At 43.7% G+C, this 15938-nt stretch overlaps 1 protein-coding gene across 6 annotated transcripts in view; it reads right to left on the bottom strand.

Annotated features, from left to right (window-relative positions):
- Ldah (lipid droplet associated hydrolase) overlaps positions 1-15938 on the bottom strand; it is an 84571-nt gene that overhangs the window by 3478 nt on the left and 65155 nt on the right. For 5 of the 6 annotated variants that reach the window (XR_010052083.1, NM_001394269.1, NM_001014075.2 and 2 more), the window contains one exon: positions 12582-12664. The exons of the other annotated variant lie outside the window; for it this stretch is intronic. Coding sequence is in view for 4 of the 5 variants with exons in the window: in NM_001394269.1 (NP_001381198.1) it covers positions 12582-12664 (83 nt within the window). In the remaining variant the exon portion in view is untranslated. The remainder of the gene's footprint in view (positions 1-12581; positions 12665-15938) is intronic. 6 annotated transcript variants of the gene reach the window in all.

Raw genomic sequence — 15938 nt, 5'->3', positions numbered from 1 at the left:
AGTGCGTGTGGTGTGTGTGTATGTGTGAATGTGTGTGTGTGAATGTGTGTGTGAGTGTGTGTGTGAATGTGTTGAGTGTGTGTGTGAGTGTGTGTGTGCGTGTGTGTGTGAATGTGTGTGAGTGTATGTGCGTGTGTGTGTGAATGTGTGTGTGTGAATGTGTGTGTGTATGTGTGAATGTGTGTGTGTGAATGTGTGTGTGAGTGTGTGTGTGAATGTGTTGAGTGTGTGTGTGAGTGTGTGTGTGAATGTGTTGAGTGTGTGTGAGTGTGTGTGTGAATGTGTTGAGTGTGTGTGTGAGTGTGTGTGTGAATGTGTTGAGTGTGTGTGAGTGTGTGTGTGAATGTGTTGAGTGTGTGTGTGTGAGTGTGTGTGTGAATGTGTTGAGTGTGTGTGTGTGAGTGCGTGTGGTGTGTGTGTATGTGTGAATGTGTGTGTGTGAATGTGTGTGTGTGTGAATGTGTTGAGTGTGTGTGTGAGTGTGTGTGTGAATGTGTTGAGTGTGTGTGTGAGTGTGTGTGTGAATGTGTTGAGTGTGTGTATGTGAGTGTGTGTGTGAATGTGTTGAGTGTGTGTGTGTGTGTGTGTGTGCGCGCGCGCGTGTCAGTGGACTTTTGTAGAACTGGTTTTCTCCTTCCATCTTTATGTAGGTCCTGGGGATCAAGCAGGTTATTAGACCTTCATAGTAAAATACCATAGCAGTACTTTTTATTAAAAAAGACCTCATTTTAGGGACAGAGGAGAAAATACAGTGCTCCTTATTTATAAAACACTGCTTCCACTTACTGGCACCAGAGGAGCAGCGGGAACAGAGGTGCCAAGGGAGCAGGGCCGAGCATGGTTCTGCCTGCTGCAGCTTCTGCCAGCTGAGCAACTATGCATCCAAGGTGTGCACGATTAAACACTCAACAGGCCATAGTTTCTCTTCTCCCTACGGAAGCTTGTACCAAGTCATCTAGCAAGTAGCTTCTTCTGAACTACGTGAGGCCACAGTGAGAAGCTGACCCAGGGCAGCTTCCTTTGCAGAGGCAGCTGAGTATGAGGCCCTGGAAGGCAGTTTATCCTCCTACATTTCTGCTGCTTCACATGGATGTGCTTGAGTAGACAAACTAAACTGAGAAATGACACAGTCCAGCTCATCCGAATCCCCTGCACTTGAGGACTGAGCCCAGACCTGGTCAAAATTCACTAACAGTTTCCTCCTCATCATGGACCCCAAAATACAGCTGGCTCCCTTGGGTATCTTCTGTGGAGCAGCGGACTGGACATCCAGGGCCCAGTCACACACTTAATGTTAACAACACCTGCCTCTCAAGAACTCTCATTACAGAAGCATGTAAAAGTGACCAGGCTTCTAACAATGTACTCAGAGGTCTATCTGGACTTTATATGAGTGATAATGAAAGCTTACTGAATGCCTGATATACACTGGGCACTGTGTGAGGTCTAAGTGATAAAACAGGAAGTATAACTACCACTTCAGCACAGCTATCTGAGAATATAAGTTAACTGTAAATGATTTTATTGATGGGGAATGGCATCGTGGAGGAGCTTGAGTTTGAACCTGGATTGCGGCCCTGAGGACTCTGCTGTCCAGTACTCACCTCCTCTCAGCCAGGCTTCCCTAGAGAACCCAAGAGCGTGCTAATGCAACCCCTTTGGATGAAGCGCCCGGGGTCAACGTGGCGGAGATAAAAACAAGCCTATCTATTTCCAGGATGATCACGACATTCTGGACAGGTTTCAAGTTAAACAGGCAGAACTAACACAATCCGTTTCAGAGCAGGGCTTGGCGGAAAGGCAGTCTTGGTGAGCTGGTCCAGGGAGCACTTTCCTATGCTCCACCGAGCAGGACGTGTGCATGTCAGAAGGATTTGCATGGCCATTGTGCAAATGTCGGCAGGCAGCACTGTACTAGGGCTGTTCCCACAAGCAGCACACACCTCTGGCTAAGGCAGGCTAAGCAGAGGGTTGGGACAGAGCTAGGGCAGACTCCCCCCACTCCCCCAGTACTTTCCCTCCTTTAAGCCACGTGGTAGCCTGGCCTGGCGCAGAGGAAGTACCACCTTGCCCTGCCACAGCTGCCAGGCTTCTCGCAGGGGTTGCGGCCACTGTGCTGCGTTTGAGAACTGAAGACTCCTGTGGGCCCAGAGTGACACTTGGACTCAGCCTGGAAGTCGCACACAACAGCTGTTTCCATAAGCTTGGGCCAAGGATGGTCACGGCACTTTACAATTTCCCTCCTAAGTGAGTTTTAAATGAAAACTGTGAGTTTATAAGCAAACACGAGTTCACTTTCCTATGAAGGAGACATGGATCCCCTTATAGTTTAGAACAAGGACAGAATAAGGGGACGCTGGCCTTCTTGTTACTTCAGATACACCAGGTGCCTGGAAAAGCACAGCAGACCCTGGAGGATCCCGCGCAGATCTGGGTCATAGCTTCAAGTCACCACACAGGTGATTTTCCTCCCTTGGCTTACTCTGTTCCAGAGCTCACCTTATGCCCCTCCCCGCCTCTCTTCTCATATTCCCCGGTTCCTTTCCCCTAATCTTTAACTTGGAATGGCCAAACATCAATCTTTTTTTTTTTTTTTTTTATTAACTTGAGTATTTCTTATATACATTTCAAGTGTTATTCCCTTTCCCGGTTTCCGGGCAAACATCCCCCTCCCCCCTCCCCTTCCTTATGGGTGTTCCCCTCCCAACCCTCCCCCCATTGCCGCCCTCCCCCCAACAATCTAGTTCACTGGGGGTTCAGTCTTAGCAGGACCCAGGGCTTCCCCTTCCACTGGTGCTCTTACTAGGATATTCATTGCTACCTATGAGGTCAGAGTCCAGGGTCAGTCCATGTATAGTCTTTAGGTAGTGGCTTAGTCCCTGGAAGCTCTGGTTGCTTGGCATTGTTGTTCATAAGGGGTCTCGAGCCCCTTCAAGCTCTTCCAGTTCTTTCTCTGATTCCTTCAACGGGGGTCCTATTCTCAGTCCAGTGGTTTGCTGCTGGCATTCGCCTCTGTATTTGCGGCATTCTGGCTGTGTCTCTCAGGAGAGATCTACATCCGGCTCCTGTCGGTCTGCACTTCTTTGCTTCATCCATCTTGTCTAATTGGATGGCTGTATATGTATGGGCCACATGTGGGGCAGGCTCTGAATGGGTGTTCCTTCTGTGTCTGTTTTAATCTTTGCCTCTCTATTCCCTGCCAAGGGTATTCTTGTTCCCCTTTTAAAGAAGGAGTGAAACATTCACATTTTGATCATCTGTCTTGAGTTTCATTTGTTCTAGGCATCTAGGGTAATTCAAGCATTTGGGCTAATAGCCACTTATCAATGAGTGCATACCATGTGTGTTTTTCTGTGATTGGGTTACCTCACTCAGGATGATATTTTCCAGTTCCAACCATTTGCCTACGAATTTCATAAAGTCATTGTTTTTGAGAGCTGAGTAATATTCCATTGTGTAGATGTACCACATTTTCTGTATCCATTCCTCTGTTGAAGGGCATCTGGGTTCTTTCCAGCTTCTGGCTATTATAAATAAGGCTGCGATGAACATAGTGGAGCACGTGTCTCTTTTATATGTTGGGGCATCTTTTGGGTATACGCCCAAGAGAGGTATAGCTGGATCCTCAGGCAGTTCAATGTCCAATTTTCTGAGGAACCTCCAGACTGATTTCCAGAATGGTCGTATCAGTCTGCAATCCCACCAACAATGGAGGAGTGTTCCTCTTTCTCCGCATCCTCGCCAGCATCTGCTGTCACCTGAGTTTTTGATCTTAGCCATTCTCACTGGTGTGAGGTGAAATCTCAGGGTTGTTTTGATTTGCATTTCCCTTATGACTAAAGATGTTGAACATTTCTTTAGGCGTTTCTCAGCCATTCGGCATTCCTCAGCTGTGAATTCTTTGTTTAGCTCTGAACCCCATTTTTTAATAGGGTTATTTGTCTCCCTGCGGTCTAACTTCTTGAGTTCTTTGTATATTTTGGATATAAGGCCTCTATCTGTTGTAGGATTGGTAAAGATCTTTTCCCAATCTGTTGGTTGCCGTTTTGTCCTAACCACAGTGTCCTTTGCCTTACAGAAGCTTTGCAGTTTTATGAGGTCCCATTTGTCGATTCTTGATCTTAGAGCATAAGCCATTGGTGTTCTGTTCAGGAAATTTTTTCCAGTGCCCATGTGTTCCAGATGCTTCTCTAGTTTTTCTTCTATTAGTTTGAGTGTATCTGGTTTGATGTGGGGGTCCTTGATCCACTTGGACTTAAGCTTTGTACAGGGTGATAAGCATGGATCGATCTGCATTCTTCTACATGTTGACCTCCAGTTGAACCAACACCATTTGCTGAAAATGCTATCTTTTTTCCATTTGATGGTTTTGGCTCCTTTGTCAAAAATCAAGTGCCCATAGGTGTGTGGGTTCATTTCTGGGTCTTCAATTCTGTTCCATTGGTCTATCTGTCTGTCTCTGTACCAATACCATGCAGTTTTTATCACTATTGCTCTGTAATACTGCTTGAGTTCAGGGATAGTGATTCCCCCTGAAGTCCTTTTATTGTTGAGGATAGTTTTAGCTATCCTGGGTTTTTTGTTATTCCAGATGAATTTGCAAATTGTTCTGTCTAACTCTTTGAAGAATTGGATTGGTATTTTGATGGGGATTGCATTGAATCTGTAGATCGCTTTTGGTAAAATGGCCATTTTTACTATATTAATCCTGCCAATCCATGAGCATGGGAGATCTTTCCATCTTCTGAGGTCTTCTTCAATTTCTTTCTTCAGAGTCTTGAAGTTCTTATTGTACAGATCTTTTACTTGCTTGGTTAAAGTCACACCGAGGTACTTTATATTATTTGGGTCTATTATGAAGGGTGTCGTTTCCCTAATTTCTTTCTCGGCTTGTTTCTCTTTTGTGTAGAGGAAGGCTACTGATTTATTTGAGTTAATTTTATACCCAGCCACTTTGCTGAAGTTGTTTATCAGCTTTAGTAGTTCTCTGGTGGAACTTTTGGGATCACTTAAATATACTATCATATCATCTGCAAATAGTGATATTTTGACTTCTTCTTTTCCGATCTGTATCCCCTTGACCTCCTTTTGTTGTCTGATTGCTCTGGCTAGAACTTCAAGAACTATATTGAATAAGTAGGGAGAGAGTGGGCAGCCTTGTCTAGTCCCTGATTTTAGTGGGATTGCTTCAAGTTTCTCTCCATTTAGTTTAATGTTAGCAACTGGTTTGCTGTATATGGCTTTTACTATGTTTAGGTATGGGCCTTGAATTCCTATTCTTTCCGGGACTTTTATCATGAAGGGGTGTTGAATTTTGTCAAATGCTTTCTCAGCATCTAATGAAATGTGGTTTTGTTCTTTCAGTTTGTTTATATAATGGATCATGTTGATGGTTTTCCGTATATTAAACCATCCCTGCATGCCTGGGATGAAGCCTACTTGATCATGATGGATGATTGTTTTGATGTGCTCTTGGATTCGATTTGCCAGAATTTTATTGAGTATTTTTGCGTTGATATTCATAAGGGAAATTGGTCTGAAGTTCTCTTTCTTTGTTGGGTCTTTGTGTGGTTTAGATATAAGAGTAATTGTGGCTTCATAGAAGGAATTCGGTAGTGATCCATCTGTTTCAATTTTGTGGAATAGTTTGGATAATATTGGTATGAGGTCTTCTATGAAGGTCTGATAGAATTCTGCACTAAACCCGTCTGGACCTGGGCTCTTTTTGGTTGGGAGACCTTTAATGACTGCTTCTATTTCCTTAGGAGTTATGAGGTTGTTTAACTGGTTTATCTGTTCCTGATTTAACTTCGGTACCTGGTATCTGTCTAGGAAATTGTCCATTTCCTGCAGATTTTCAAGTTTTGTTGAATATAGGCTTTTATAGTAAGATCTGATGATTTTTTGAATTTCCTCTGAATCTGTAGTTATGTCTCCCTTTTCATTTCTGATTTTGTTAATTTGGACACACTCTCTGTGTCCTCTCGTCAGTCTGGCTAAGGGTTTATTTATCTTGTTGATTTTCTCAAAGAACCAACTTTTGGTTCTGTTGATTCTTTCTATGGTCCTTTTTGTTTCTACTTGGTTGATTTCAGCTCTGAGTTTGATTATTTCCTGCCTCCTACTCCTCCTGGGTGTATTTGCTTCCTTTTGTTCTAGAGCTTTTAGGTGTGTTGTCAAGCTGGTGACATATGCTCTTTCCTGTTTCTTTCTGCAGGCACTCAGCACTATGAGTTTTCCTCTTAGCACAGCTTTCATTGTGTCCCATAAGTTTGGGTATGTTGTACCTTCATTTTCATTAAATTCTAAAAAGTCTTTAATTTCTTTATTTCTTCCTTGACCAGGTTATCATTGAGTAGAGCATTGTTCAATTTCCACGTATATGTGGGCATTCTTCCCTTATTGTTATTGAAGACCAGCTTTAGGCCGTGGTGGTCTGATAGCACAGATGGGATTATTTCTACCTTTCTGTACCTGTTGAGGCCCGTTTTTTGACCAATTATATGGTCAATTTTGGAGAAAGTACCATGAGGAGCTGAGAAGAAGGTATATCCTTTTGCTTTAGGATAGAATGTCCTATAAATATCTGTTAAGTCCATTTGGCTCATGACTTCTCTTAGTCTGTCTACGTCTCGGTTTAATTTCTGTTTCCATGATCTGTCCATTGATGAGAGTGGGGTGTTGAAATCTCCTACTATTATTGTGTGAGGTACAATGTGTGTTTTGAGCTTTAGAAAGGTTTCTTTTACATATGTAGGTGCCCTTGTATTTGGGGCATAGATATTTAGGATTGAGAGTTCATCTTGGTGGATTTTTCCTTTGATGAATATGAAGTGTCCTTCCTTATCTTTTTTGATGACTTTTAGTTGAAAATTGATTTTATTTGATATTAGAATGGCTACTCCAGCTTGCTTCTTCCGACCATTTGCTTGGAAAGTTGTTTTCCAGCCTTTCACTCTGAGGTAGTGTCTGTCTTTGTCTCTGAGGTGTGTTTCCTGTAGGCAGCAGAATGCAGGGTCCTTGTTGCGTATCCAGTTTGTTAATCTATGTCTTTTTATTGGGGAGTTGAGGCCATTGATGTTGAGAGATATTAAGGAATAGTGATTATTGCTTCCTGTTATATTCATATTTGGATATGAGGTTATGTTTGTGTGCTTTTCTCCTCAAGACGATTAGTTTCTTGCTCTTCTAGGGGATAGCTTGCCTCCTTATGTTGGGCTTTACCATTTATTATCCTTTGTAGTGCTGGATTTGTAGAAAGATATTGTGTAAATTTGGTTTTGTCATGGAATATCTTGGTTTCTCCATCTATGTTAATTGAGAGTTTTGCAGGATACAGTAACCTGGGCTGGCATTTGTTTTCTCTTAGGGTCTGAATGACATCTGTCCAGGATCTTCTGGCTTTCATAGTTTCTGGCGAAAAGTCTGGTGTGATTCTGATAGGTCTGCCTTTATATGTTACTTGACCTTTTTCCCCTTACTGCTTTTAATATTCTTTCTTTATTTTGTGCGTTTGGTGTTTTGACTATTATGTGACGGGAGGAGTTTCTTTTCTGGTCCAATCTATTTGGAGTTCTCAAACATCAATCTTTAGATGGTCTCCTTCTTTATACTGCAGACTTCCGTAGGCAGCTGCTATACACACTCACAGCTTCAGCCATAGGCCTATCCTGCCACAACCAAAATGGAGCCAGACTCCTCTTTTTAAGCTTCATAAACAGCACACATCTGGGCATGTACTCACTTGGATATGCCACGAGTACCTCATACACAAGTGCCAAGCTCTCCCATAGCCTGGGGCTACCCCCAATCCTCCCTTACAACAAAATCCAGAGCAAGAGCAATGGTCTCAGATCCTTCAGCCCATCTGCCAATATCCCATTCCCACTAAGTGCCTCTGAGTCTTCCCCTCAAACCCTTTCATCCCCAAACCCACGGCTTCCACTCTCCTAGAGGCCTGTGAATAGACACGCCACCTAAAATGTAACTGTTTTCCAAAACCTTCCCCAAAACCATCCCCCTCATGGGGTAAGCTCATCACATGTTTAGGGATGATTGATACATACTGGGATACCCGAGCTGTTGGCAGCTGCTTTGGGTTCTGATTGGTCAGTGGCTAGATCATGTGGCTGTCAAATATTTGCAATATCACTCAAAGTCATTGGTTCTCAACCTTCCTAATGCTGTGACCCTTTTAACACAGTTCCTTATGCTATGGTGACCCAACTTTAAATTTGTTGTTGTTGCTACTTCCTAACTACAATTTTGCTACTGCTATGAATCAATGTAAATGTCTGTGTTTTCTGATGGTCTCAGACGATTTCTATGAAAGAGCACTCCAACTACCAAAGGGGTCGAGACCCACAGGTTGAGAATCACTGTTCTAGATGCTGTCTCCTTATGACTTAATTAGTGTCCAACCCAGACATCATGCTATCCAGTCTCTTTCCCTAATGTGAGTCTTTTACCTTGGAGTTTACAGGCCCAACTAGATCCAGTGTTTAGGAGTATAAAGTTGCTATTTCTTTCAATTATAAATACAGGCAATCAACCACTATGTTACTGATACACTATATAATTCAAATCACAGTAAACTTACTGTAGATGACTAAAAGATGATTTATACTCATTACTACAAACTCACAGTAGCAACTTTGACTGTTTTAGATCTTTAATTTTATTTGATTTTTAATTATAAGTATATGAACATGTGTCTAAACACATGAGTGTAGGTGCCCAGAGGCCGGAGGCATCAGAACTGCAGTGGTTGTGAGTTGCCTGATGTGGGTCCTCTGGCAGAGTGGCACTAAGCACTGAGCCACCTCTCCTGGCGTGCAGCATCACCTCTTACTTTTCCAAGTGTCAATAAAGATGTGCACAGCACTACATCACAGACTGATCTTCAAAACATTCTGCTAACTGTATTTCAGTACACGATGCTCTGGGAAAGCTTTCTCTTCACTCAGCTACCTAGAGCACAATGACTTAACTATCCACCAGGAGTTGTGAGCTGTGCGGAGGCCTCAGATGACGATAACAGTTCCTTCCTTTGGGGTAGGGTGGGAGGAAGGCCGTTCATTTACATACTGTGTGCGATAAATGTGATATAACTTTAAACAGGGAGCCAGCAAGCTGAGGGGGAGGCCTGCAGGACTGCAGCTGGGGAAACTTCCTGGAGGGGACAGTACGAGCCAAGTTAAAGGAAAAGTGGGATTTAGCCAGGTGAAGAGACAGTGTAACCTCTGATGTCACCTGGCTGCTATACTCTTCCGGACTCAACTATGAAGCTGCATTTTCTTCTGGAAAGGGAGGCAGTTACCCACTATTGGTGACTGTAAATCAGTATAGCTGTCCAATACTGGGCATAAAATCTCCAGACCTTGCAAGGAAGACAGTTGGCCCAGACTTTGCAGAACTAAAATTGGTAAGTTCCCTAAAGTATATTAGAACCTCTCTGTGTGTGAACAATGGGAATCAGTGGCAGAAAATCAGAATGTGACTTCAAGCCAACGCCAGCCAATCAGGGTAGAAGATGGATCCAGGAAGCTTTCGGCATGACGTGGTCGGTAGTAAGACTATTTTCAGAGTAGTTTTTGAGTGGTTTCTTGGCTAGGTGGTACAAAAATACTCTGTTTTGAGTTGAACAAAGTGAAAAATGCAAAAGGTTTTAGCATCAATGCTGGTTTGATAGCCTTACTCTGGGCAGTGTGAATAGGCAAGAAGGTTCCGAGTTCCTCTGTTTAGGTGGAAATATGGACACGAGCATCCTTGGGCACAGCATCTAAAGTAGAGACATCTTCAGTCTCAGGACAGGGCTTTCAGCTTTGACTAAATGATCCTGGGAGGCTGGGAGACAATGCCCACCTTTCGATGTGCCCTGTTACGTCCCCTTGCTTTCTTAAGCCTCCACATTATGCTGAGCCACCTTTATCAAAATTAAATTACAGCAACGTGTCCTCCCTTTTCATTATGTAACAGGAAGTGGTCTTGTGGTGGTCGAGTGTCTCTGTCCTTCACTTCGCTTAGGAATGCTGAGGAAGTGGGACAAACCTATCTGAGTAGAGAGCTTCGGTTTAGCATTTCAGTGACGGGCTGTAAGGAGTTATCCCATGACAGGAAGGGAGCTGCATACCACCAGGCTGAAAAACACACTACTTGCTTTAAACTCTCCCAGTACCTTTAATGTTATCATCCCAGGGGCACAATTATTCCCTGGAGTTGGCTAGCTTATTCCTGAGCCTGTGTTAATACTAACCTGAAATGCTGACACTCTGCCAGAACATTGCCAGATTTCTCTCGAGAAAGGCTCAGGGAACTCCAGTCCTGCCACAGTTGCCATGAGCAGACTATCTGGGAATGATTCCTCATGCATATGGGTTTAACTCAGCACAGGGATAAGTTAGCACCTTTCTCTGACCTCTTTCTGAGCACAAACACACAAACAGGATCCAGAAGGAGTAGTGTTTTACAACAGCTGGCTTCCCCAGGTGGTAGGACCAGCGCTAACATGACAGACCCCGCCATTCCCCAAGTGTGAATTTTGGAAGCGAGCATCTGCCAATCTTACTATAAGGCGGTTGAATTGTTTTTACAAACTTCCAACTTGGAGAACTAAAATGCATTTTGGAAACAGACTCGGTTATAATTTAACTACAAAATAAAATGCTGTTTTCTGGCTCTCTCTCAGAGCCTCAATGCTGGAGGTGTCTGAGAGCCGTGGAGAGCAGCCCCCCTGCCCAGTTTTCTCCACCTAGCTAGTAACAGCTTCTTCTTCATTCAAAATGCCCATCTCTAGACAGCTTCTGCTTAAGGAACATAAAGACTGCTATGGCACAAACCTAACAGACACAGCATCTTCCAAGGCCCTGTCCGAGGGAATAGTTTTAATACTATAAAATCTTTTTTAAGCAACACATTTAACGCCTGCTTTCAGAAAGTTGTATTGGGAGGTTACAGAACTATGAATTAGCCCTGCGGACAAGCTTCAGTCTAATGTCTCACAGCTTGAGAAGAGACCCTCAATGCCGTGGCAATCTGGATTTGACCGCAGGCTCTGTCAGAGTAAGTCGTCCATCAGGATCGTTCTGTTCCCAGCAGATGTCAGTGTTCCACACCAGCTGTAAAGCTCTAGGTCAGTGCTGTCTTAAAAAGTGTAAGGCAGGGCTCACATATACTTTAAGGAAATCTTAATAATGATGTCAAAAAGAGTATGAAGGAATGAGTAAAATTACTTTAGATGTATTTTAAACATTTTTACTACAATATGTCTAAAATATGTCAACATGTAATCAATATATTAATGAAATATTTTCCTTTTAATGTTTGCCTGACTGTGCTAGGGTTGAACTCAGGCCTTGTACAATGCCAGGTAGGCTCTGTACCACTGATCTATATCCTGAGCACCAGGCACCAGCGTTTTGAAAATTAACTTGCATTTATACTCATGAAACACCTCTATTCAGACTAGCTCCATGTAATACTTGTATGGATGTGGGATTTTAACCATGCAGTTCTGGGCTGTGGGTCAAGTTCAGCAGCAAGTTGTATACCCTTAGCACATGCAAGGCCCTGGGTTTGACGGAACCAAAGCCATAGAACAGAAATAGTGTAGACTTGAGCTGGAGAGATGGTTTGTTCAGTGGTTAAGAGCACTGGCTGCTCTTCCAGAGAACCTGGGTCCAATTCCTAGCACCTATGGACAGCTTGCAACGGTCTGTGACTCCAGTTCCAGGGGATGTGAGCCTTTATGCAGGCATACATCTAAGTAAAACCCAACACACATAAAAATAAATCTTTAAAAACAAACAAACGTGCAGCTCTATCCTCTTCGGGATGATGCAGACGATGATGTCCTAGAAGTGCCACAGCTATCCACATACTGGGATGTTTGGGGACATTCCAAACAGAGACTTGTGCTTCCAAATGAATCTGTGTGTGGAGTCTAGTGTTTGCAGGTGCCACACACCTGATATCTCAGAAAGCTGCTTTTTTAAAATTTATTTTTCATTTTATGAACATGGTGTAGAAGTGCTGCGCTTGCATGTATGTCTATGCACCAGTGTCTGCTGCTCAAGGAGGTCTGAAGAGGACATCAGATCCCCTGCAACTGGAGTTAAAGATGGCATGCGGCTGCTGGGAATTGAACCTGGGTTCTCTGGAAGACTGCTGGAACATCTCCCCAGCAGAAAGCTGCTTTTTAATGTGACGACGGGAGAGCCTTACATGTTGGAGAATAAGAAAGACAAGATAAGTGGTCATCAGGTCACATGCAATGTTAGTTCTTTCCCACTGTTTTAGTTATTATATTTCAATATAACTCATTTATTTTGTTGATACTTCTTAGCACAATACATTGTTAAAACAGGAAAGTGTTGATTTTAAAAAAATAAATTCAACTAAATAAGTGGCAAAATATACGTATGTAGCTGTAATCAGCTTTACTTACTCCATGTAACTCAAGGGTAACACAAGAAGGTTGGATAATGTGTAACTTCAGCATTTTAAGTTCTTAGCCAATTCTAGCCGTGTATCCTGAGGAAGTATTTCTAGCCCCGAATGACAACCCCAAAATGGTTGATTACCTTAGGTAAAAGTTCCTTTATGATTCCATCATCTCTCTTCACCACATGGATCATTTCTTGGCCCCCGAGGTAGGCAGCATTAGCTTGATTAAAAAACCAACCAACCAGCAAAAAGTTAAACACTTACAATAGACAGAAGACACATCAATGTCCAATTACTTTTAGCAACTTCACAGGCTTCGTTTTTGGGTGGGGGTGAAGGAGGCACATAGCTGGCTGGCAGGCTTGCAAAGGGAAGGTGTATTTACAGAGGGCCGCATCTGTGGTATGGCCACCCCAGGGGTTACAGCCTACCCTGGCCAGCAAGACCCTCAGAAGCCACTGCACCACAGAGAAAGACCACGCCCACTACCCTCTGTCCTATGGGGAAGAGCTCCACTTGTGGTCGGTCTCCCTCCCTGCACAGCAGCAAAGGAGACAACTGTAAAACTCACTTCATTGCTGTCTCTTTTTCTCAGAATCTCTGCTCTTCACTGTCCAACATCCAGTGTCTTAAAAACATGGTTTTCACATTTTATTTGTTTTTTTTTTTTAGTTGTTTTAGGCAAGAGGGCAAATGAGGTCCTTATTATTTGTCTCAGAAATGGAGGAACTATGTGAAGTTATTTCCATTTGAAATAAAAATCTACTTGTGATCTTCCCAATAGAAATTTTTTTGGAAATAAGCAATTTAAACACACTGGCTGCTATTTTTACAATTCAGAAGTCTTCATTAAGAGATTATACTTTCTGTCTCTGGAAACATCTAGAAATATGACACACTTCAGATTTAATGAGGAAGACTTTTTTGGGTTATTTTACAAATTTAATTCAGAAACAGTTTTTAGTAACACTGGCTGAAGTTTAGATATTTTTTGGCTACAAGATTTTATTAACAAATACCAAATACAAGGCAGCAAGTCATGCATTTAGTGCTACAAACCAGCAGAATTCACGCCACACATGTGGGACCTTGGCAGGCCCCTCCATGGCTGCTGTGTGTTGGCTAGGCCTTCTCTTAGCATGCAGGAGCTTATTGGTCAACACACACTTCCAGCTGGCCTTTCTGTCGCCCTGGCAGGCTGGAGTGTAATCAAGGTGGAAGATAGCTAATCAAAGTTCCTGTTCCAGGTCATCAGTACTCTGTAGGTCAGGGATAGAGACTTTCTGTGAACCCGTCTTTCCCATGTAAGCTAACCCATCCGTCTCAAACCCTGGGTATTTATGCTTTGGACATCTTTGACAGAGCAACCCAGCATCATCCCCCTCTTCCAATTGACGTCACCTCAGGGCTGGGTACCAGACAAGAGACCGCCCAGAGACTTTAGAATTTCTAAGAGCCAATCCCAGGTCTCCCCACCCAGGTGCCCAACCTGCTTCATCTCACCCTTCCCTGGCATCTACCACAGGCTGTGGGTCATCGGTCCCTTCTACTTCCTAACCTAACAGGGTGCCTCCCTGTGCAGTCCTGTGTAATGTGACATGAACCCCCCTACTGGGAACTGTAAGCGATAAACTCTGTTTTCAATGGCAGTTGACCATGTCTGACTGAAACAAACGAGTTGCATTCTGCATCAAGGACAGGTGCATCTGGGTAGGCGAATGCAGTGGCTTTGGTAGAGGACAGGAGTGGAGAGGAGAGAGCTATTGTAACCTAAAGCTCCAGAGAGTTCCAAAGGGTTGCCCCTGAGCTTTCCCTCAGTACTGACCAGCACAGTCATGTGACAAGCAGCCAGAATCCAGGGAAAGAACCCTCTGAGAGACCACGGGAACAGCCTGAACTGAATACCATGACTGTTTCTGTCAGCCTAGGGCAAAGCCTCTTAATGAGCAGTACAGTGGGCACAGGACTCCGAGTGGCCTTTGGAGCCTGAACCGTGGCTAGGTTGGCAGTGGCCACATTACATAGGAAGGTGGGCAGGCTGATGGCTGCCCGTCGGGGTCTTCAGAGAGCAGCTGCCTGTTCTGGGCATTAGGAGAGCATCTACAGAATGGAGAAAGATAGGCACTGTGTGGCAAAAGTATTGGCACCTGGACATATTTTAAAACTTCTAGAAGCCAACAAAAAGGAGGCAAATGACCAAACATCAAAATGAGTACAGTCTTGAATGGAGAAAAACTCCGAGTATTTTGATAAGCTCATATTTCTGAAAATCAAATTTTCATTTGGGAATAGACTCCAATCTATTTTTACTCTTACTTTCTTCCCTTGTCATTTTCTATCTAAGTCTATCTTTTCTTTTCTTTTGATAAGACTCCCTGTTTCTTTTCCAGTAAACACTCTGAGAAAACAGCAGCTTTGTCATTCCTCAGCAATACTCCCAGTGCTGTACAGTGGTCAGAAATAATACCAAACAGAGGTGTAATTTCCTTGGTGGAAAACACCGTTCTTGGCAATGAATGCCCACAGCACGGCTGCGTTTAAGATACGGTGGAGGAGGAAGGACCCAGTACAGAGAACGGAAATGAGAGGATGAAGGGAAGGTGACCTGGGAAATGTTTGCTCATTTACTCAGGTTTCATCAAAAGCCCAAATGCATCCGTAAAAAGCCAGTGCTCGATTTCTTTGCTACCACCATCTTCTGAAATGTTTAAACTTCAAGGGTCACCATGGGATGTACAGGAGAGAGGGCTGATGGCTAAGGACCAAGAGGGCATTCACTGTAACTAGTGCCACTGGCTTTTCCAAGTGCTCCTAGTCTGCATGCAACGAAGGCTGCCTTCTCAGGACCAATCTCATGTAATCCTCTCTTCTCTCTTCTGTCACTGACCTAGGTCTGATTTCCTCTAACCACCACTTACTTACATGCCGTATCTATCCTTCTGACAGCAGGCGCTGGGACGCACTGAGTTGTCCACAGCTGTCTCTCCCGCTCCCTTGTTAACTTAGAAGCAGGGGCCCTGCCTCATCAACCCAGCGTTTTACTTACAGCAAGTATATAAAAAGAAAGAAGGGTTGAGTGACATGAACGAGAAGGGCTGAGGGAGATGGCTGCTTGGCTAGGTAGTTTTGAGGGGGGGGGTTGGGGGAGGGAGAGGAAAAACCTGTGTAATTTAACGCGGTCCACATACGACATCACAACGGAGGCCAAAAATGGAGGCCGAGGCACACTAAGAAGCTAGGCAGGCACACAGGTGGGTTGAGTAATCACAGAGAAGTCTAAGTGTTTCTCTTGACAGCAGTCATTAACTCATAACACCCAGAGATGATGCAAGGGAAGAAAAAGCACCATTAATGAAAAGAAAGGGAAGGTTCAAAAGGGATACTCAGAGAACTTTCTGAAAGAGAATGTGGGGATGGGTGGAAGCTGTGCAGCTCTTTGGAGGTGTGTGGTCTGCTGCTGCTATGAGGATTTATAGTAAAGTGTTCTGGAATTG

The sequence above is a fragment of the Rattus norvegicus genome, chromosome 6, assembly GCF_036323735.1.
Source record: "Rattus norvegicus strain BN/NHsdMcwi chromosome 6, GRCr8, whole genome shotgun sequence".
NCBI classification, from domain to species: domain Eukaryota; kingdom Metazoa; phylum Chordata; class Mammalia; order Rodentia; family Muridae; genus Rattus; species Rattus norvegicus.
Note: the sequence above shows the minus strand (reverse complement) of the source record. Positions and strands in the feature narration are given on the sequence as shown.